Genomic DNA, 20,771 nt, shown 5'->3' with positions numbered 1-20,771 from the left:
TGTAGTTTCCAGAAGAACTAGTTTCCTATTGAGTCTTGTTTGTCCTGCAAATATTTCCCTGTTTTGGGAAACTGCTCTCTGGTCTGTGTACTGCTGTCAGCCTGCCATGGGTTTACTCCCCATTACTGACCAAAGAAATCAGTCACTTCCTTGCCTAAGATTATTTCAAAAATATGATGGTTCAACCTGACTGCTACAGCCTCTCTATTTTAAGGAGACTGGGGGTTACATGTGCTTTCCAAAAAGAGACAACATATTATTTTTTTCAAACTTTATTCTGATCTACAAATACAGTACAAAAATAATTTTTTTATTAACATAATTACATTAAAGCCATTTTCTTACATTTCAGTCTCCATGACATCGTCCAGCAATGACTAAATTGTTTTTCCCTCCATTTCTGAAGAGACTGTGTCAGTGGAATTTAGATAATATTGCCAGACAGATCAGTATTTCTACAACAGAAGTACAGGAAAAGCTTATGTAGATTTAACATTCCTCTCTCAACCGTTTAATGCTATGGTACTGGATAACAATTCTGTGGTTTTAGTGAATTTTGTTCCAGCAGTGAGAATTAGCCAGTTTTACATGTTTTGCTCCAGAACAGATCTTGATAAGCAACAGAAGGAAATATGTATATATTCAAATTGCTTAAGAAGGCATATTGAACCTTAAGTTTGTAGTAAGGACAGGGCTTCTCCCTTCCAGAGCACAAGATTTCTGAGTAAAGGAAGATGGTAGGCTGAGAAGCCAAACTTACATTACAAAATGCAAGTATTCTTTAGAAAGTATTCATTCCTCCGTATTCTAATTGTGGGGGGTTTTTTAGACCTTAAAGGAAGTATTTCCCCTTGAGACAGAAAGGCCAGAACTCTACCTCACCACTGATTTGGGAAAGCTATGGATCAAAGCAGGCATCAGCATTCCTTTGGCCACCTCTCTGCAGACAGGTAAAAAGCAGCTGGCTGCTTTAGTTCTGAGCAAGCAGGGGAAAATGAAAACAACAAAAATGGGAAAAGAGATTGCTAATGACAGGAGTGCCTCAGGAAACTCAACTATTAGTGCTGAGTGATACAAAAGAGAGCACAAACCCCAATAAAGCAAAGTGATCTCAGAAAGTGCAGCTCTTCACCCAAGTCCAAGGCAAAAGGAAGAATCTAATACTAAGTGACAGCTGTGATCTCAAAGGAAACTGGATGCTGAATTAGGTTGGTCCCTGACAGCTCAGAAACACAAGTGCACAGGAAGACCCTATGGCCCTAACTGGTAAAGAATTCTTTTATCATGACAATTTTTCCTGCATCTGAAAATCCTGTCATCACAATTTCTCAAAAGGGAACAACTGAGCTGCTTCTCCTCTCTTTTCTCGCTTGCTCTTTTTGGTTGTTTCCTCTCCTTGTTTCTCTAGCTGGCGATTTTGGGGCCAATAAATGTCTGTGTTCCCCACTGCGCTCTCTGAGCTTGCAGCTCCTTCTTCATCAGAAGAGAATCCCCCTTCTTTCTCTGTCTCAGGTGCTGATGGCTCATTCTGGAAAAAACAGGTGTGAAAATCAGAAAGTCACTCTTAAGAATCGCTTGTAATTGCCACTTTGTAAAAGGGCATGCCTATGGTCACAGTGACACTGAGTGACCTTACAGAAGTTGGTTGCTCTGGTTTGGGCTTCCCACCCAAAGTGCTTCTATTTCTGAACACCAAACATTTTTGCAACACAAGCATTTTAGACAATGGAAGAATAAAGCCAATTAAAAAGATCAAACTTTTCACCTTTATCCTTGCAGAAAAAATTAGGAACTAAAACATCTAACCAAAAGAAAAAGTGGTGCCCCACTCTCATCCTGTTAACTACATGCTTGGCTTGGAGGAATAGATCTAGGAAGGGGTACAACACGACAGAAAATAGTAATAAAATTAAAAACATTCATTCCTTGTTAAACAGTAACAAATCTCTGATGAGCATGACCATACTGAACTTCTGGCCTAGTTTTTTTGACTAGCTGAATACTTTTGAGCAACTACACTCCAGAAATTTTACTCTACAGTTAAAATAACTTCCAGAAAAAGAAATTACTAACAGAAATGCAGGATACCTTGATGGAGTAGCGTTGCTTCAGTCTCTCTCTGATGAGAAGTCCTTTTGTCAGCAGCTTCCAATTCCCTAGAGCCCTTTTCTCACGCTTCTGTGGGGCATTGTTATGGGAAAGAGAAAAATTTACTACTGTGGGTTTCAATGTATTTATGCACATGGAAAAGGAAAGCTTTAAGATTTTTAAATTGTCACCATAAAAGCCTCGTTGCTTACACAATCCACCGTCTGACTGCCCAGTTTCAATGAAATTGTAAATATAACAATAAGGAAGCTGCAAAAATAATTCTCACCTCCTTCTCCTTCTTTTCTATTTCTGCTTGTTCATTCTCCCAGGCAGCAACAAGGACCTCTTTATACTCCTCACACACCACATACCCATCAGTACTAGGAAGGAGAACACAATCCCCTGTCAGCTATGAGAAGGAAAAAGAAAGGGAACAAATGCCTGCTGACCCAGCCCAAAAGCTACAGAATACTGACAGAACTGTCTGTCTTAAAGGATCAAAGTGTGTAACAGGTCACATGCTGCCCTTAACACAAGATATACAATTTCTGCAGGACATCAACAAAGCAGCTTTTACATACACTGGGTGTGAGTAGCCACCGTGAAAATCAAATCCAGTGATGGCTTGAGCACAGTCAATGTTCAGTTTTCGTGCCACTCTGTTCAGGTTTGGAAGTTTCAGCTGTACACAGCCAACAGGTAACATGGATGGCAAGAAGAGATAGACATTTCCATATTCATTCCGAGGAACCTGTTATGGCAAGATTAAAGGGAGATGGTGATAATCCTGCTTTCTGGAGACAGTTGAAAACACCTGCTGCAACTCAGGGACTCTCCCCTCCTGACCTGCTACATTCCACTCCATTATTCAATTAATATTCACATGACAAAGTACAAGCCTAGATTTTAGCTGCATGGTTATCTCCTAGCTATGTCCTCTGCCCAAGCTTTGTTACTCTGGCTGTAATGCAGAGAATTAGCAAGGCAAAACATGGGCTAGGAAGATCAGATCAACAAAATTTTGACTTTAGCAGTCTGCACTCACTACCTAAACTTGTGAAAGAAAGGCCTCAGTAGAGTTTTGACTATTTCCTCCAGTGAACATGTACTTCTGAACTCTTAATCCTGAATCCAGGTATTACTGACTGATCTCACATCTGAAACATGCAACTTCAGGAAAATTAAAGCCCAGAGCTGCACACTAACCACTTGCTTTAGCACCAGCCCTCTGCCTTCCCAGCTACCTTTCCATCCACTGCTATGGGAGGCTGATACTCCTCAGTCTGCCAGCGGCCAAACAGCGCCAGGTCCTCCCGGTCCCGGTTCGCCGGCTCTGCCAGGCGCGCCTTCCTCGCCCGGTTGGAAAATCCTTTCACCATCTGCAAATACAACAACCAGGCCTGGAACACCACAAAGAGCTGACAGTGGTTTCAGATTTTCCTAGGACACCGAAGGAGAAGGTTCTGGGAGAGCAGAAATGCTATTTCCTAGCTTCAAGATCCATTGCCTCTCAATGACAACCCACGGCACCTGTATGCAACAGGCAGAGATCCAGCAGTGAATATAAAACACTGGGATGCCTTTGGAGAAAGTGAAAAGGGAGCAATTCTGCCAGATACCCTTGGGGTGGGAAAAAAACACAGCTGGGCTTTGAGCAGCATGTAGGAACTATAGGCACAGCAGGTGGACAGTACAGCTACCACAAACCACTCAAGCAAGTGTGAAATCTACATCTGCTGGCAAGACAGAAGACAAAAACCAAAACAGAACTGAGCTTGAGCTTTAGAGGGTAGATGGAGGGCACAGGAGGAAGTCAAACCCTCTTACCTTGTAAGGCACTTCTCCAACCCTCACCACTCGAGCTTGCTTCAGCCAAGTGTCTCTGGAGTGCAGTGTGTGTATGCAGTCTCTGAAAAGGCCAGAAAGAAGCAAATATAAGAGTTTTCAAGTCATCAGAAACAGATCCACAATAAACTCATCATATTAGAATTAATAAGAAAGCTATATCTTAGTGATACACAAATGCTGTCAGAGCAGCCAAATGCCTCATCTGTTTATGCATGTAGCCTGAGACTACTGCTGATACCATCATGCAAATTAACTCTCCAGTTTGTTACAAAGATCACAGATGCAGAGGACAATAGTGCCAACTGACCTGGAGTAGACAGCCTCTCCCCTGCAGTACCCTAAGATAGCAGCTGACTCAGGATAGATGGCCTGGAATTTCAAGAGGTGCCTCTTCAGTGCATAGAGAGGGTGGTTTTTGTACTCTCCAATTGCTGTTGGTAGAGGCTGATCTTGAAGCTTCACTTGAAACTGTAAGAATTGTACAGAAAAGAGTAATTTCACAACTTTATCGCCACCTTTGTAAGAAAGTAAGAATGACTATAATATGAACCAAAGAAAAACCAGCAGGAAGTTATCAGATGAGCCAACAGACCAAAACATTCTTGCCGCAAATAAATATTTAGATGTCCACCCTGATCTATTTTAAAAAACTCTCTCCAAGAAGAGTAATGCTAAACACTACACAAACCTTACTAGTACGTTTCCAGCACAAGATGTGCAGTACTTCTGCTATGCAAACTCGTTTGAACAATCTCCATCATTTAATATTATTTAAATTTATCACCATATGTTCTCTTTAAAGCATGTTCAATCTCAACATTTCAAGTTCAAATACAAACCTCCTTCCTCACGGAAAGAGATTTCTAATGCTTTTTGTCTGAATGAGAATCCAGGGACTGGACTCCTGGCACTATGTGTCCTGAACAACCTATTGCCATTTACCTCATTTTCTTCCTTCTTGTCTCTCTCCACACAGGGACTTTCATAGGGCTGCAGTGTCTCTTCCCACCACTCCGGGTCCACACGGCTCTTCCTTGTTGAGGTCATCCACACTGGATCATACCTTTGTGTCACATCTCTGACACTCCCATCGTTGTCAAATCCCACAACATAGAAAAGAGGCTTTGTGGCATGTGCAAAGCACAGCTGGGGCTGGCCCACATTGCCATGAACACAGTCAACACAAACCCACTTGTCCTCAGGCTCAAGGAAAACCTCCAGCCACTGGTCTGTGCCCATTGCTTTCCTCACATCCTGCTCTCCATCATCCTCATCACTAGAAATTATTTTGTTTTTCTTCCTCTGTGCGTGAGGCAAGGCTGGAGTTGTACTTCTTGCTGGCTTAGTCTCAGCTCCACACGAATTTTTTGATAGCCTTGTTTCTGAAGTCTCAGTTTTTGACCTTTTTATAGTTGTGAGCTTTGAATTCTGGGAGCTCCTCCGCCTTTTAGGGACAGTTTCAAAATCCTCATCAGAGACATCACTCTCCTCCTCCTCTGAAACCTCAAATTCCGAAGCACTGCCCTCATCACTTCCACTCTCTTCCTTGTAACACACTTTGGAGGCCACTCGTCTCCGGCGGTCGTTCTTGGCCCTGACTGGTACATCTTTTTCTGCTGAGCTGGTCTCATTATTTGATTCCTTCTGTTCCTGGCTGCCTTTAGTCAGCTTTGACTTGTGTGTCCTCTCGGCCTGGGCAGTTTTTGACCAGGGTTTCTTTGGTTCCTTGTTGTTTTCTTTGCCCTCTGAGGATTTCTCATCCTGCTTGGCTGTTTTGCAGGGGCATTTTTTTGCCACAGCTTTGGGTGTTGTGGCAGAACTCTCCTGCCCCTCAGAGGTACTGCTGTGAGACAGCCTCTTGGACGAGTTCTTTCCCTGCAGAGAAACAGGCCAGGTCACTTTTATCACCACAGCTAAGAATATGGTAAAAAAAAAAAAAAAAAAAAAGACTGAAATCAGCGTAAGGTTCATGCAGACTAAAGGTCGGCAGGCACAGTCAATTCTTTAGAAAACTTCAGGCAACTGGCTGAAGAGAGGTGTACTCATGCAGCAAGAGTTGCCATCTAAGTTTTAAAGAAATGTAAACCCACTGAATCATTAAGAAATCTTTGCTGAAACACAGAAATGAGTGGCTTTTTTAAAGAAGAAAATTAAAAATTAAGGGTGTCCATTTTCTGCAATGTGGACAGAACCCTGGTTCATGCAGTAATCAATTCACTGCAAGCTGTAATAGCCAGAAAGTTTTTTAATTCTACTAAATCAGTGACCTATTCCTTATTCCACACAAACAAAAGAAACTACCTTTGGTCTTGTCTCCTTGAGAGGAATAGGCTGGAAAGACAGCACGAGGCGACACAGCAGCTGCAACGCTCGCAGAATAATTAAAAATATCTGAAAAACAGTTTTAATTGAGTAATTTAATCACAGGAGGTCTCGAGATAAAAATACAAGAAAATAAAAAGCTGCAGAATCACTTAAGTCACCAATCTGCTTTCTTCAAATCCACCCCTCCCACCACTTTGTGTATGACCTGACACACAGTATCCAAAGTCACCAACCAGCCCTGCACTTCCCAGTCTCTTACATGAACAAGCTCCTCATCATCCTGTGCAGCATAGATGGCAAACCTCCTCTCCAGTGTTGACTGAAGGGGCTCTCCTTTTTCAGTGGAAAGCTCATCATCGACAGTGAAGGTTCCAACAAACCTGAAATACAAGACACCTGTACATTATCCAATGTTTGTAACTGTATTCTTGAACTTCTGAGTTCACCCTCTCCTTCTCTAAGAAAGACAGCCCCTCTCACCCTTGTATATAAAATAAAAAAACACAAAGAAAATTGTTAGTTACAGTTACCCCTCTCCCTGAACCCTAGCTCTACATTCTCCGTGGCAGCACGATCAGAAGAGAGTTTTACCATTTCACCAAGTTGGAAAGGTAGACAAGGCCCACTTGGCCCGCGGGTACTTGGGTGAAGCGGGCGGGGACGATGGACAGACCGATGGCGAGGAGATCTGGCTGGCTGCAGATCCTGTTCCTATAGAAACCGTTTGCTAATAAACACAGCAAGTGAACCTGAGAGAGAAGAGTTTGAAAGTGAATTCACAAGAGGTATTCCTTATTGGAACTACTGTCCATGGTAAAGACAAGGAATACTTCACAGCTCCTTTTAATAGAGAGAGGTGACAATGAAGCTTCCCAAGCTTCAGTGCTGTCTTCAGAAGACAGTAAAGCACTGAAGTCTTTGCAAGTGTCTCCTCCTCTGACTGGCAGTTTAATCCTGACAGAATAAAAAATATCCCTCTATGAAAAAAATATACATCCTACTCACATATGCTTTGAGTTAGAATTTTACTAACACAGGCATTGTTGTTTCCAATTCACAATTTAGCATCTGTCAGGAATACAGCCTCTTTATTTTTGACTTCTAGTCGTGGCTCAATGTTATTTTATAAAAATTAGTTTCTTTTAATTACAGATCAGTTCAGACACCTTTATACTCAATTTCTTCTCTGCCATGGTTCTCTGTGTCAAATACCTTATGCGTGTCCTCACGAACCTCCTTGCTGAAACGTTTCATCATTCTCCGAAGGTACATCTCAAACTCAGCTTTCCTTTTTTCTCTGCAGAAGATTACAAAAGAAAGGGGTTGTGGGATTTCTGTGGACCTGCCTTTCTAGATTCCTGAACTGGGTCAGTTCACAGAGACTCATCCCAGAGAATCTTCTGTGCACACTTAAGGAGAGGTTTAGTGACTGGCTATGTGCACAGGCTGTTAAGGTTTTGCAGTAATACAATGTCATTCATCCACAGCTCTCCTTGCAGAGATCTCCTGCCGTCCCTTCATGGGAAATGGAGACAGTAAAACACAATGAAGTTACACACTTGATTTTCAAGGAAGCTGAAAAGCCTCCTCCATTCCTGCAAACTTCCACTGAAGATTTTTGGTAGAACTGTCAGTGTGTAAACTGTTCTTCATCCCACAATCCTGCATCATTCCAACTCAACAGTATGCACCAAGTAGGGATTTTCACTCTGAGCAAGTCAATGACAGTCAAGACTTAGGGAATTTTTAACCTCTGCCTTTACCAGCCCTCCACCTCTCCTTGTTCTTACCTCCTCTCTCTTTTCTTCATCTGCTCTGGGGTTTCAATCTCTATCTCGACAGGATTGCTTGGTAGCCCCACTGATGGAAGAACAGCAGCTTCTTCTAACTTATCTGTAGCAGGTTCCTGAAGTTCTGTAAAAATGAAGTACTAAATTATAAGTAAACATGGAATAAATTCCCAGGGAGAACAGATGACAGGATAAGAACCTACTTTTCCTTCTCAAGTGTTCAAACAACCTTTAAACAAAACACAGCCAATAACTACCAGCTCCTGGATCTTGCATAACACTATGTATGCTAAGCTATTTCAACTAACTGTAGGATGCTGGGCACCTGCTGTTGAAGAATCATTTTGATATATAAGCTCTTTAAAAGTGCTTAACATGAAAAAATAAGCAATTGTTACCTTCCACATCCTCCCATTCATCTTCACTTTCATCATCATCATCGTTGTCAGTATTGTCTTCATCCATCTCTTTTTTAACAGGAGATTCTGTCTTTAACTTCACCTCCTTCTGAGGATGCTTCACGGAGTCACTGTTAAAATCATCAAAACAGTGGTAGCATCAGGAAACGTAAGTGCTTGTTTATCAAAGACTAAAAATAGAGAAATAAATCAAGCATGACCTCTGCATCAGTAACAACAGACTAAGTATTTGACAAACCACAGAAAGAAATAAGATTAAGAAAAAGGTTCTACAGACTGGAATGACAAATAAATTTACCTGCATGTTTCCTCTTTGATACGATTCTCTTTATTTCTAACATTCTTTTTACTTTCTTTTATTTGTGATTTTGCTTCTTCTCGTTTTGGAGGTTTGGAAGTTTTTGCTGAGTTGGAAACTTCAGTATCACAATCTTTTTCCTTTTTCCTAGCTTGAGCTTTTGAGTTCTTTTTTATACTGGGCTTTTTCTCTTCAAAATCATCTGCATGTGCCAAAAGAAATGACAATTAGTGTTAGAGGATGGAGTTTCATCTCCATGGCAACCTGAAACAACATCTCCATGGATTTTATTAGAGGCAGCTTCAGAAGAACGTGAGCATCCACAATGCTGAGCATGTCATTGTTTGTTTATAAATAAGCAAGATCCGAACAGTGAGACTTGCTGGAGGAAAGTACTTATGTAACTCACACGAAGTACCTAAAAAGTCTTGTAGTCCTACCGATGGAATCGGCGGAAAACCAAGCGTCGTGCTTGCCACTCACAACAACTTATAACCACGCAACGCCGCCCTGGAGAGCGCGGCAAAGATAAAACAAACCTCCACGGGCTCGTTCAGCCTTTGCCAGCGTGCGGGGCAGCATCACACACGGGTTTAAGCCCGGGATCTGGGGCACTGATCCCACCGCCGATAGCCCAGCCGATAGCACAGCCGATAACACAGCCGATAACACAGCCGATAACACAGCCGATAACACAGCCGACAGCCGATAGCTGATAACCACCGCCCCCGGCCCCGCGGGTCCGTCCTTCCCGAGGGCGCGCTGCCACCGCTGCCCCCGACCCCGCAGCCTGGGGCGGCCCGAGCGACGGTGGCGCAGCTGCGGCCGCCACGGCCTCCCTGCAGCACTCACCCTCCTCACCCTCCTCCTTCTCCTCCTCTTCCTCGTCCTCTTCCTTTCGCAGCCTCTCAGAGCGCCTCTTTTTGGCGGCCGCGGGCCGGGGCGATGCTCGGCGCTTTCGGGCCATGGCGCTGCGGGCGCGGGCAGGTCCCGGCCCGGCCCCGCGCTGGGGAAGGGAACGGGAGGAAGGGGAAGGGAAGGAAGGGGCCGGGCCATAAAGTCTCGCGGGCGGGCGCGGGAGGCGGTTTGAAAGATGGCGGATGAGGTGGACCAGGTGAGCGGCTCTGTTTTCAGTGGCTGCAGGGGCAGGCGGCTCTGGGCTGCCCGAATCCCGGGGGAGGCGCAGCCCCCGGGGGCGCTTTCCGTGCGAGGTGAAAGCCCCGCTCGGCCTCGGAGCTTGTGCCGCTTGTGTCGGGGCGCGGGCAGGGCTCGCCGCGGGCCCTGGGCACTGCTGGAGCAGGGAAAGGTGGAAAGCTGCCGAGTGGCTCTGCAGGAAGGGGGTAGCTAGAACGGAAACATGGGATATAGATGTGGAACATGTGGGATATGCAGGGCGGTCCTTTTTTAGTTGCTCACAGAAAGGGGTCTTGGGCCGGTGTGTGTGGAGGTTTCGTGCCGGCCTCGGGGCCAGGCCTGGCTACTGTGTGTCCAGCAAGGGCTGGGGGACGGTGTGTGCCCGGGTGGGTACCCGAGGGCAGCCGGAGGTGTGTGTGTGTGTGTGCCCGGGTACCCGAGGGCACCTGTGTGTGTGTGCCTGGGTGACTCCCGGTGCTGGCACCGATGTCAGTGTGGGTTCGGCTGTTTCAGCCTGCACCGTGCCATGGCACAGGTGTGCTGCTGGCTCACGCAGTGTGTGCTCTCTGCTGCAGTGTAAACTGTGCCTGCTGGTAAAAACAGCTCACAGAGTTACGGGATGGTTTGTGTTAAAAGAGACCGTAAAGATCATCTAGTTCCAGTCCCCTTGTGTGTGCTGGAAACTGGAATTGTTTGACTCACATTGCTCATGGCTGGTGAGTATCAGTGGAGTGGAAAATCAGCAGCACTCAGGTTCACCAGGATGTGAAGGAATGATTTGAAGTATTTGCATCTGTGTTTTCACTCCTTTGTTTTCTGTGTCTCACCAACATTGAGGAATGGAAAAGTTCATAGGCTTCTTCTTTTATTTTGTTTTTTAGCAACAAACAACAAATACTGTAGAGGAGCCACTTGATCTCATCAGGCTCAGTCTAGATGAGCGAATCTATGTCAAAATGAGGAATGACAGAGAGCTTAGAGGCAGATTACATGTAAGTAAAATTTCCAGAACATTGTCATGCTCGTTCAGCTAAGCACTGGGTAGCCTCTCTTTATGTATAACAGTCTGTTAAACAAGTTTACCTGTAATATTCCACTGGTTGTTGAAAAAAATTAGTTTTAAAACACGAATAATTGCATTTCATGGTTGAAAGTGCAGAAGTGGTTGGAGAAAGTAGGTTAAGAATTACCTTAGTTACCAGTACTGTAATGTGTTTGATGGAAAAATCTAATTTCCTCCGTACTTTGTTAGCTATTAACTGCTTCCCTAGAAAGTTAGGTAATGTATTTTGTTTTTCTTGTCTCCTGAATGATACCAAGCAACTAATTTCACTGCTTCTGGCTTCTATTTATCTGTCTGTGAAATAAGCAATAATGCTGTGGGCCTCTTCCTATGATGTACCCTGAGGCCTCTTCTAGACTGAGATCATCATTATCAAATAAGAATCCTTCATGGCACACCCTGGGAGGTGTGATGGGAATGTATCAGCTGGGTTCTCAGATTTTTGCTTTCTATTAAAGTCAGCCTCCCTGAGTGCTGTGTTTTGCTGGGGAAGAGAACCAGTTGCCCCATGAGTTAACTGGGCCTCAACTCCTTTGGAAACACAGAGACAATGAGAGATCCATGAGGGACACCTATCGTTTGCAACATGCTTTTGTAAAGCTTTTGGAACATGTGTTTAAAGTTTTGTAGCTCTGTATGAAAAGCAGCTTTCATATCCTTTAAGTTGCCCCTGGGCAATCAATTCCAGGAGGCTGGAATGGCAGCAGTGTGTAGCTGGTTTAATGTTAATAAAGTGTGTCTGTCTCTGAGTTCTTGTAAGTGTTCTCACAAAATGCTTCAGAGCTATTTCCTGGAATTAAATGTAAATGTTGTGCTGCCTTTTTCCTGCTGCAGAGCTCTCACTTGTTTATGTTTGTGTTGAGTTGTAATTAGAACTGATAATACTTTGTTTTTGGTCAAAATCAGACTAAACTATTTATGTCTGAAAGTCTCGCTAAAATTCTTATTTTAATAAACTCATGTTTGAATTTTGGAAAACATAATAAACTAAACTTAATTCCTACAGGCTTATGATCAGCATTTAAATATGATTTTGGGTGATGTAGAAGAAACTGTGACTACAATAGAGATTGATGAAGAAACCTATGAAGAGATTTATAAAGTAAGGACTAAAAAAAAGAGTTAATTTATCCCCACAGATTTTTTTATTTAAAACTACACTGTATTATATTGTTAAAGTAGTTTATTGCTGACTGTTTTTTGAATCAGTACACAGGATATGTAGAGACTTGGTGTTGGTTGTATTGATTTCTTCAGCATGCCAGAACATTGAGTGTTTGTTGGAGTTGTTTCAGATGTATTTTTATAATTGAAATGAATGTTTTGTAAATGTAAACTTTTCTTTCCTTCTTCACAGTCTACCAAAAGGAATATTCCGATGCTCTTTGTCAGAGGGGATGGCGTTGTGCTTGTAGCTCCCCCGTTGAGGGTTGGTTGAAGGAACAAAGGACTTGACCCTCTTGGAAAGTTCCAGACTTTTGGACAATGGTTCATGTTTCAATCATGTCTCAAAATTCTGTATATGTTTTTTAATAGGGTATTTTTGTCGGTTCTTTTGCAAAGGGGAGGGAAGGGTAACCAGTTTGTCTTGAAGAAAGTACCTGTAGTCAATTGAAGCAGTGTAAAACCCAACCTGTAAATTGGCTGCCTTGTCACATTCAGTAAAATAATCCCTAATTTTTTCTATCTTGGCAGTAGCACTGTCTTATTTCTGTTGTTTTAAATAAATTTTGGTTTATCTTTGAGATTTGATTTGTCATGTTTATTGTGTTGGGGGTGTATGTTCTTCCATAGAGCTAGTGCTTTATTAAGCTGTAGTATCAGCCTCACTGTCAGAGAAAACAGTATCTTTAGTGTGTTGTTTTAACTTCTGTTCTCACTAATACCCAAGTCTTACAGATTGATGGTTTTGGGGACATCAATACATCAATCAATGGCGCTGTAATTTATGGCTCTGTGTTCAAATTTGTGATGTGTATCTTCATTGTAGAGAAATGGTGTTTATATGAATATTCCACCTAAGATAAAGAAGGTGGGCTTCAGTACAATGTCTTCAGATATTTTCGTGGTGGCTTCATTAACAGAGTTTTTGCAAGGCTATAAGGAGAGACTGAGGTTGTTGCTCACATGCTGCTGAGTTGCCTACTGCATTCATTTCCTGCTGTTTGTAGCATGTTTCAGTTCTTGAATACATGACATTCTGCTGGATGCCTTAAGATGCTCATAAGTTATCTGCAGTAAAGGGGCACTAGAACCTGTACAAAAACTCCTCTAATGCATACTTTCTCATACCCACCTTATTTGCAATTTACTTTGCTTCTTGTGTGAAAAAAGACACTTCTGCTATAATTATGTTTTCGAGTCATGTGAGAGATGTAGGTCTGCACTTCCTACAAAGCTTGACTTTTGACTTAATAAACTTAATTATCTAGGTTCTCTGTAGGGTTAGAAAATCAGCTTGCTCTGGCACTTTCTCCTACAGTTAAAAATCTCCATAACTGTCCATAGCTTGAGACAGTGGTGATGAATGCAAGGCCTGCCAGTCATTTTTTAACATCTCCATTCATTTTTGTACTTGGATTTTTGTATTGGAGGACTGATATGATGCTCAAAATGCTGGCAAATTAGGAATTGATAAATTTTAGAATTCCTATCTGTTGATAACCCTTGTAGACTGAGAATGACAATGGATGTGAGTCCCATATACCCCTTACTTGAGCCATATTTGCCAGCATTATACATTTATCTGTATATACAGTACTTTTATATAACAGAGTATCAGCACAGTGGAAAGAGGTAGACTCACTTACATAAATCCCTGGAAAACTCATTAAAAATTGTCTCATTTGTTACCTGCTTCTTTTTAAGTGAGAGGTTATGGTGGTTGGTAGCTCAATTATTATCTAATTGATTTCTTGGGTATTTACTGTCTAATTATAAAGATTTGTTATTGTTGTGTGTCACTGAAAAGGTCAGTAGCATCCTTGATCCTCTGATTTGAAATGAGCTGTCTGGAGCAGGAGCCAGTCAGCCTCTCCATGATGAATGTGAATTAAAATAAAAACAAAAAAAAAAACCAAACATCCCCTCCCAACAAAACAAACAAACACTAACAAAAGAACATCACCCTAAATTAACTCCCCAAAAAAACATACAACAAACCCCTCAAATTAAAAAAAATCACAAACAAACCAAACCTCAAAACAGTTGAAAATTTTGCAGTCTGGTCTCTTTCATACTGTTCTTTCTGCTTTTTGATCGTATGTTTGCTGTACTAACCATCTGTCAAGATTTCTGTTCGTGAATGAGTTTGAAAAAGAATTTATGTTAATTTTCCTCACAGATTTTCTCAAGGTTTCTGAAATATCACTTCATACTGTCTTATGTTTTCAGTGTGCTAGAACTTTTAATATTACGGAACTTCTTGAAGCTTGGTTTTTTATTTCTAGTAGCTTTTTTATAGACAGTAGTAGCCTTCTGCTAATTTTAGCCTTTGGACTGCATCTTTTTTATAGATGGCAGAATAATTTCTTAGTTTGTCTTTAAAGAATTTCTGTTTTGCCTGAAAAGATCTCACTCTTGGAAACTCATTTGTAGCAAGACTATTATATGCAATTCCCTTTGTCAGAAGTGCTGATAGAGTTAAACCTCTGGTGTCCTGCTGTTTTTATGAGTGTTTGCTATCTTGAAATTTCTGTGTGTGCTTGTGAAATTGATTTTTGGATCTGACTACTGTAGGGCACTAGATGGTGCTGCTTTTCCTCAAATTTAAGCTGTTGGCTTTGATGTCTGTAGCCTGTGTCAACAGGCCCTATACTTGTACAATTAGTCATTTGTTTTTAATTAGGATGGCACTTGCCGACAGTTTTAAATTATCTTTGCTGCTCACCCATAAGTAAAAATCAAAATATGTTTTGATGCTTATGTAGGCACAGAGCAAGTCCCCACAAGAGTTAAAGTGAAGCAGTGCATGTGCCTTGCTTTGTCAGAGGTTAAGATGCACAAGCTCCAGGCTGGCAGCTTTTCTCAGAGAAGAATTAGCTGAAGAATTGCACCATATAGAATAAACTGAGGTTGATCACTGTGCTGCTGAGCTCTGCTTGGAGAAGAACAGCCCTTGTTGTGTTGGTTCACAAGGCTGCTGCTGCACCCACTGATTGAAGTGCTGCCCACTACCTTCACCAGAGAACTTCACTACACTTCAAATTCAGCAGAGGGGAACAGCCTGCACTTAGGTGTTTCTTTGCATTAAACTCCTGAAGAGACAAGTATTTCAGTTTATTTCAAGCCACCGCTGCTGCTGCCTTTTTTTTGGACCCACATAAATAGATTTTGAATCCATCCTACATATTTGAACAAGATATAATTTTGTTCTAGGCCATGTAGGGTTTGAGGGGATGTGTTTTGTTTGGTTTTTTTTTCAAGTTGAACGGGGATATCATGACATGTTTAATTCCTATTCCCTAGCAGAGGACAAGCCCAGGATTTGGACAATACAGTTGTAGCAAGCCTTGAGCAGTGTGAGCATTGGCAGGCTGCTGCAGGGATTCAGAGCTGGGAAAGCAGGACAGTATCGATCATGCTGGGAGTTCTGCATCAGCACTTTCTCCTCTTGGTGCTTCTGTTTCTGTTCTGTAGATTTCATTGGAGATCTATCATTTGTAATATTTAAGAGAAGAAAACTTGTAGGCATTCTTACTAGATTTTTCTTACTGGAACCACAGGACTGGGAAAGGAGTTGATTCAGTGCAAGATGACAAATGCTGTGCATTGTTTTTTGAACTGATGATGATGACATGTACAGAAAATCCCATCAGACTTATTAAGGTTTTAAGGCATTCATGCCAAGATCATTGATGGGCTGAATACATCATTACTGAGGGTGTAGGGCTTCCATGTTTCTAAACAGGAAGCTCCTTTCATATGCTAAACAAAAAGAATGGGAAAGAAAAATAGAAAGTTCTACAGAAAACTGAAGCACAGTGTCCAAGCCAGCCTTTTTTGGGGGGAAGAATGGGTGGAAGGAAGAGAATAGATGATGTGGGTTGGAGCGGAAAACAAGAACCACTGACGGAAAAAGATGTAGTCAGAAACTCTGTTCATGAGTGAATTTTTTCATTGTTGCCCAAATTAGTTTGAATGGAAGAAAGGCCCACTCCCAAATTTTGGAAACTTAGTCCAAAAAGCCTATTTAGTTGTGCAATGGCATTTGATCAGTTTATGATGTGATTGCCTGCACCAGCAGGGGACGAGGCAGGCGTGCTCACTGTCTGGGTGGGTGGACAGGCTGTTGCAGAGCACTGCACAAACCTTAGGAAAAGCTGGGTAATAACTGATCACGAAGAGGGGTTTTAGCAAAGTTTTCCTCTGGGTGGCACATGGTAGACGTGGATATTTGCTTTCTCAAGGTGCACATGGAAGGCATCAGGATATTCAAATGTAGGCATATTTTGCAACTTTCTCTTCAGTTTTAATCATGAAAACTGCTCTAGATTTTTAGAACTAATTGTTAAATGAATTTTCTGATAAGGACTTATGTTTTATGCAGCTGGGCTGGCTAAACATGGTGTCAGTCTGTTGGTTCATGTCACCCAAAGCCCGTGTCAGTACCTGCAGTAGACGATGTAGTCCTCTCACCTGTTTCCGGGTGATTTGAGCAAGGAACTTTCACCAGGGGCTTTAAACTGTTTGACAAGTCAAAGCCTGAATTTCCTGAACTCTTCTGCAATAGTGGATCAATTTTAGCCTCTAAAGGAAACCTTAGTGCTGCAGGTGACTTACAGCACTCAGCTATGGCACAGAAAAGTTACCATCTTTGTGGGTAAGGAGGGCTGCAAAAGCCTTTGCTAGCAGTAGCACAGTTTATTATGTGATTCATAGTCTAATTGCTACCTAACAAAACTCATAGTTGTGGCACTTCTGCTACAGTAAATTTTCATTTGCTCTTTTTGAATCCACTAAAGTGTTGGGCAGTAAAACCTCCAGTCTGATGCACATCATGGCATCAAGTGTGTGTGTCACTGGAGCTTATCACTTGATGCTGATCAGGGTGATATGTTGTGTAAAACTTGACCAAGCAACTCGCATAATTCCTTCCCCCGTCTATTCATTGAACATCACAAGAACTTTCAGGTAAGCAAACTATTTCTGTTTAAAAAGAAGAAAGAATGCAGAATATTAAGGATAAAGCCTATAGTTTTCTTCATGGAAGGCATTATTTAATTCTTCAGGAGCCTTCAAATTTCAGTGGCAGGAAAATTTGAAACACCTAGATCGTGCTCCTAATCTTGATTTCTTTAAATAACTGCTGCAACAGATGACTTTGTCACTCATCCTTAGCACATAATTGCAATGATTAAGTTGCCTTTTCATGCCGTAAAGGTGACACGTTAGCTAGACTGAATTACCTTTTTCACAGCAAGTAACTGTTCCTGGTTCATCCTGTGCTATAGGTAGTGTGGCAATGCAGCATGTTGTAATTTGTTCTATAGCACCTATATTTAGTACTTTTTAGTAAAACAGTTGCCTCCCCCAACTGCCCAGATGTTGTGTTCAGTTCCTCAGAAGTCTGAGGAAGAAATGAGATATCAACAGATAACATCTGAGAGCTAATTTGATTTGTTCTACATTTGTAATGCATTCCTCCAAGCTAAATTCTTGTTGACTGACGTGCTGTTTATAAAAGGCAAGAGATCCAAAGCTCCACTGCAGCCCAGGAGGATACACTATAGTTAAATTGAACACAGTTCTCAACAACTTTCTTATACCAAACCTTCGGATCGTTATTGCTGCCTGTGGGTGTAATTCAAATATTCAGAATTGTTTCTGAATTTATGTGGTCCTATCCATAAAGCACAGGCTCTAATCTCAGTGGAGATTTTCTAATGTAATGGAGACTATTTTCATGCTTAAGTGTTAAGCCATGATATCTTACTTGCCCTGCATTCATTCCCTGAAAACCAACCTAAACCCAGCAGTGCTGTTTGCTTGCAGCTTCCAGATTTGCAACATCCTGTTGGTAACACAAGACCTCTGTCCTCTGTACTCAATCCTAAAGCCAGCTGCTGGTGCTATTTTTGCTTTCTTGAGGCACTGTAATGTCCATACAGTGATTTTTTTGTTTTCCTCTCTTGTGTGCAATCTTATGACTTAAGGAGAAATAATTTACATATGTTGTTTCAGGTGCTGTATATGAAGTGCACTTTAAATTTCCATTCCTTTTGTTTTCCTCTGGATTTTCTTTTAGTGCTACTGTCCTACAAACAGGGTAAAAGGTTTTATTCTTGTGAAGGGCTCTGACATAACTTCGGGGATGAAACTTCCCCAATGGACATTTCTCCATCTCCCTCTGGTCCCAGCCTTGATACACAGCTCTGCAAAGCAGAGGAAAACTGTTCTTCAGCTGGCTCAGCTGCACAGAGAGAAGTCACACAGGGAAACAGTCCCATCATCACACTTCCTACAGAGATCTGCTGGTTCTTGATCAAGCAGGAATTCATACAAAGAATTAAGAACTGAATGTGATGTGATTTGTGGTCTCAAGAAGTAATTCCCAGGAGTTGTATGGAAGGTATCCCTACTCATCCTACTCAGCCTAATAATGAAGCAAACCCTCCATTAAACATGTGACACTTAAAAGACTGTTGAGTTGAAATTTGACATGAACATTCAATAAGTTGTTTGTTTTTCTCTTACTTTATCAAGAGATATTCACTCACAACTTATACAGCAGAATTGTGAGTTGCCTACACAGAGAGGTTGTAAACAGAGCATGAAAACATATAATGTAAGCAGCCAATTGGCCTGGAGCAGCTTTTTCTCTTTCATGGGGTCTGTTGCATAACTGTTCCCTCCCTGGCTCTGGTGTTTATGGGCTGGATGGTTACGTGAGAAACCGATCAAGGCAGTTTCTACTTCTAAGGACTAGGAATTTTTTGAGAATTATGGAAGTTCTGCATGTAGCAATAGCATCCAGAGATGCAAGGGTTAATTTCCATAGGATTCTTTCCCACCGTTTCCTCCAAATAAATACTCTGTAAGTTAGGAATGAATTTAGTATTTTGTGTCCTTTGAGCTGTAAGCTTGGACAAGAGGCTTTATCTTATCTTCTTTTTTTCCTTTTTTTTTGCTGTTCTGACAGTCGAGGGAGTTGTGTAGGGTGACTGCTAATCCTTGGTGTGTGTCTGAGAGGAGCAGAATTACTGCAGGTCATGCTGTCCTAGTGCTAGATTCCTTTTGGGTTTAGATTGCTTATTAGCCACCCTTCTAACACGATATCCTTTGTTTCCAACAGAAAGCCATTGCAGGAATGCAGCAGCAAGGGAAGGAGGATTGCTTCATTCATAAATCTGAGAGCATTTTAAAAGGAGGCTATAAATTATTGTCTAATTTCTTTCATCTGAAGAAAAGAAAGCGGGATATTACAATTAAACATTTTGTGCAAGGTTGCATGCTGAGCCCATGGCAGAACTGCAAACAGGGTACACCCCTGTCCTCTGTAAAGGGTCTCTTAAACCCTAGAGCCCAGGAATGCAGCCTGGGCCAGGAGTACATGGATCATTGCTTCCACTGTTGTACTGCTAACATGGAGAACACTGGAACCTCCAATACTGAAGGCATTGGAGGAGGAATTTAACTGAACCTACAGGATAAAATATAGTTTACTTCTATACAAGCAAACAAAAGTGATTAAGTTAGTGGAGTGTAAGTTTCAGTTTCCATGTGGGTTTAATGCTAAAAAGATTAAAATATATTTTTGAGTGTGAGACTTAAAAAAAAAAAGATCAATCCTGAATAACTCAATCTTGCTTTCTCTAGAGAGAGAACTGTTGGTTGATCAGACTGCTATAAAGTTCAGCTCAACAGAAGGTAACTCAAAGGACAGAATAGAATACAAGGCTAAGAAACAAGAGGTGATTCTCAGATTTGGTCCAAGATCTGGGAACGAGAAATTACAAATTTATTCTAGTCCTTTCTTATTCTGTTACCACAGCTAAATAACTCGGATGTCATGAACACAACTGCTACTTCTAGAATGGTTTTTGTACCAGTAGCTTTGGAGCTACTCCAGGCAGTCATCTGGCTCGACTGAGACTCTTGGTATTCAAACTTCGCTTGTAGCCATTTCACAGGTGTATGGAGAACTTGTCTGCAACTTTTTTTATTAATAAGATACCATATCTGTATTAATTATAACTTTCCACTGGCAATCTGGGAAAGTAGATTATAATAACAGATCTCTTCATTACAGTTATATCATGAAGTCCTGTAGAGCTTTTACAGAGATACAGCTGCAGCTTCATTTATCCAAGCTTCATTTTTCTAACACTCCTCCTTATTTAACACTGGGTCGTGAGATATAAATTATCTACCATGAAAATTCCCTTGTTTATGTGAATTTTTGCATGACCCTATTCCTTCAGATATCTTCACAACCAAGCAGATACTCAAATTCTATATGAATTTGGAGAGATAGGAGGGACATGGAGGGGCGAAACACACTTGGTTTGTATTTTTTAGTAACTTGTAAATATTAACGTGAGATATCCATTACATGAGAACGTGCTTTATCAGGAATCAGCAAACTGATGGGTGAATATGTTCACTATTCATTAATAACTCCTGAATAAGAAGCAGCCCTGTGGGAACTGTGCTGGTTACAGAACTTGCACCTTGGTCTCATCCTCTTGAAGTCCAAATGAAGCCCCCACCTCTTGAATGCTTGCATAGTGAGCTGTCAGCATCTTCATTTGTGGTGTGACAGTGCAGCTCATGGCAGATACAGGTCCTGGCATGTGGAATGC

General features: G+C 41.7%; 2 protein-coding genes across 3 annotated transcripts; one reads left to right on the top strand and one right to left on the bottom strand.

Annotated features, from left to right (window-relative positions):
- Positions 1-256: 256 nt before the first annotated feature.
- On the bottom strand, positions 257-9,829 carry XPC (XPC complex subunit, DNA damage recognition and repair factor). 2 transcript variants are annotated; one of them, XM_014872172.2, is made up of 16 exons: positions 9,624-9,829; positions 8,772-8,973; positions 8,453-8,583; positions 8,055-8,178; positions 7,477-7,561; positions 6,856-7,013; positions 6,524-6,644; positions 6,241-6,330; positions 4,882-5,814; positions 4,247-4,407; positions 3,919-4,000; positions 3,336-3,470; positions 2,673-2,842; positions 2,378-2,471; positions 2,089-2,178; positions 257-1,528 (listed from the first exon to the last, which is right to left on the bottom strand). In XM_014872172.2, exons 1-16 carry the CDS (start codon positions 9,736-9,738, stop codon positions 1,319-1,321), a joined length of 2,901 nt encoding a protein of 966 aa, XP_014727658.2. In that variant the 5' UTR covers positions 9,739-9,829; the 3' UTR covers positions 257-1,318. The 2 variants fall into 2 exon arrangements, with proteins under 2 accessions (XP_014727658.2, XP_014727667.2); XM_014872181.2 differs by having other exon boundaries at positions 9,633-9,760.
- LSM3 (LSM3 homolog, U6 small nuclear RNA and mRNA degradation associated) lies at positions 9,764-12,713 on the top strand. Its single transcript, XM_014872206.2, has 4 exons — positions 9,764-9,885; positions 10,787-10,897; positions 11,975-12,070; positions 12,326-12,713. The coding sequence occupies exons 1-4, from the start codon at positions 9,865-9,867 to the stop codon at positions 12,404-12,406; spliced, it is 309 nt and encodes a 102-aa protein (XP_014727692.1). The 5' UTR covers positions 9,764-9,864; the 3' UTR covers positions 12,407-12,713.
- Positions 12,714-20,771: the final 8,058 nt, after the last annotated feature.

This window comes from Sturnus vulgaris, chromosome 11 (assembly GCF_052056855.1).
Source record: "Sturnus vulgaris isolate bStuVul1 chromosome 11, bStuVul1.hap1, whole genome shotgun sequence".
NCBI lineage: Eukaryota > Metazoa > Chordata > Aves > Passeriformes > Sturnidae > Sturnus > Sturnus vulgaris.
The sequence above is the reverse complement of the archived record's forward strand: the minus strand, read 5'-3'. Positions and strand labels throughout refer to the sequence as shown.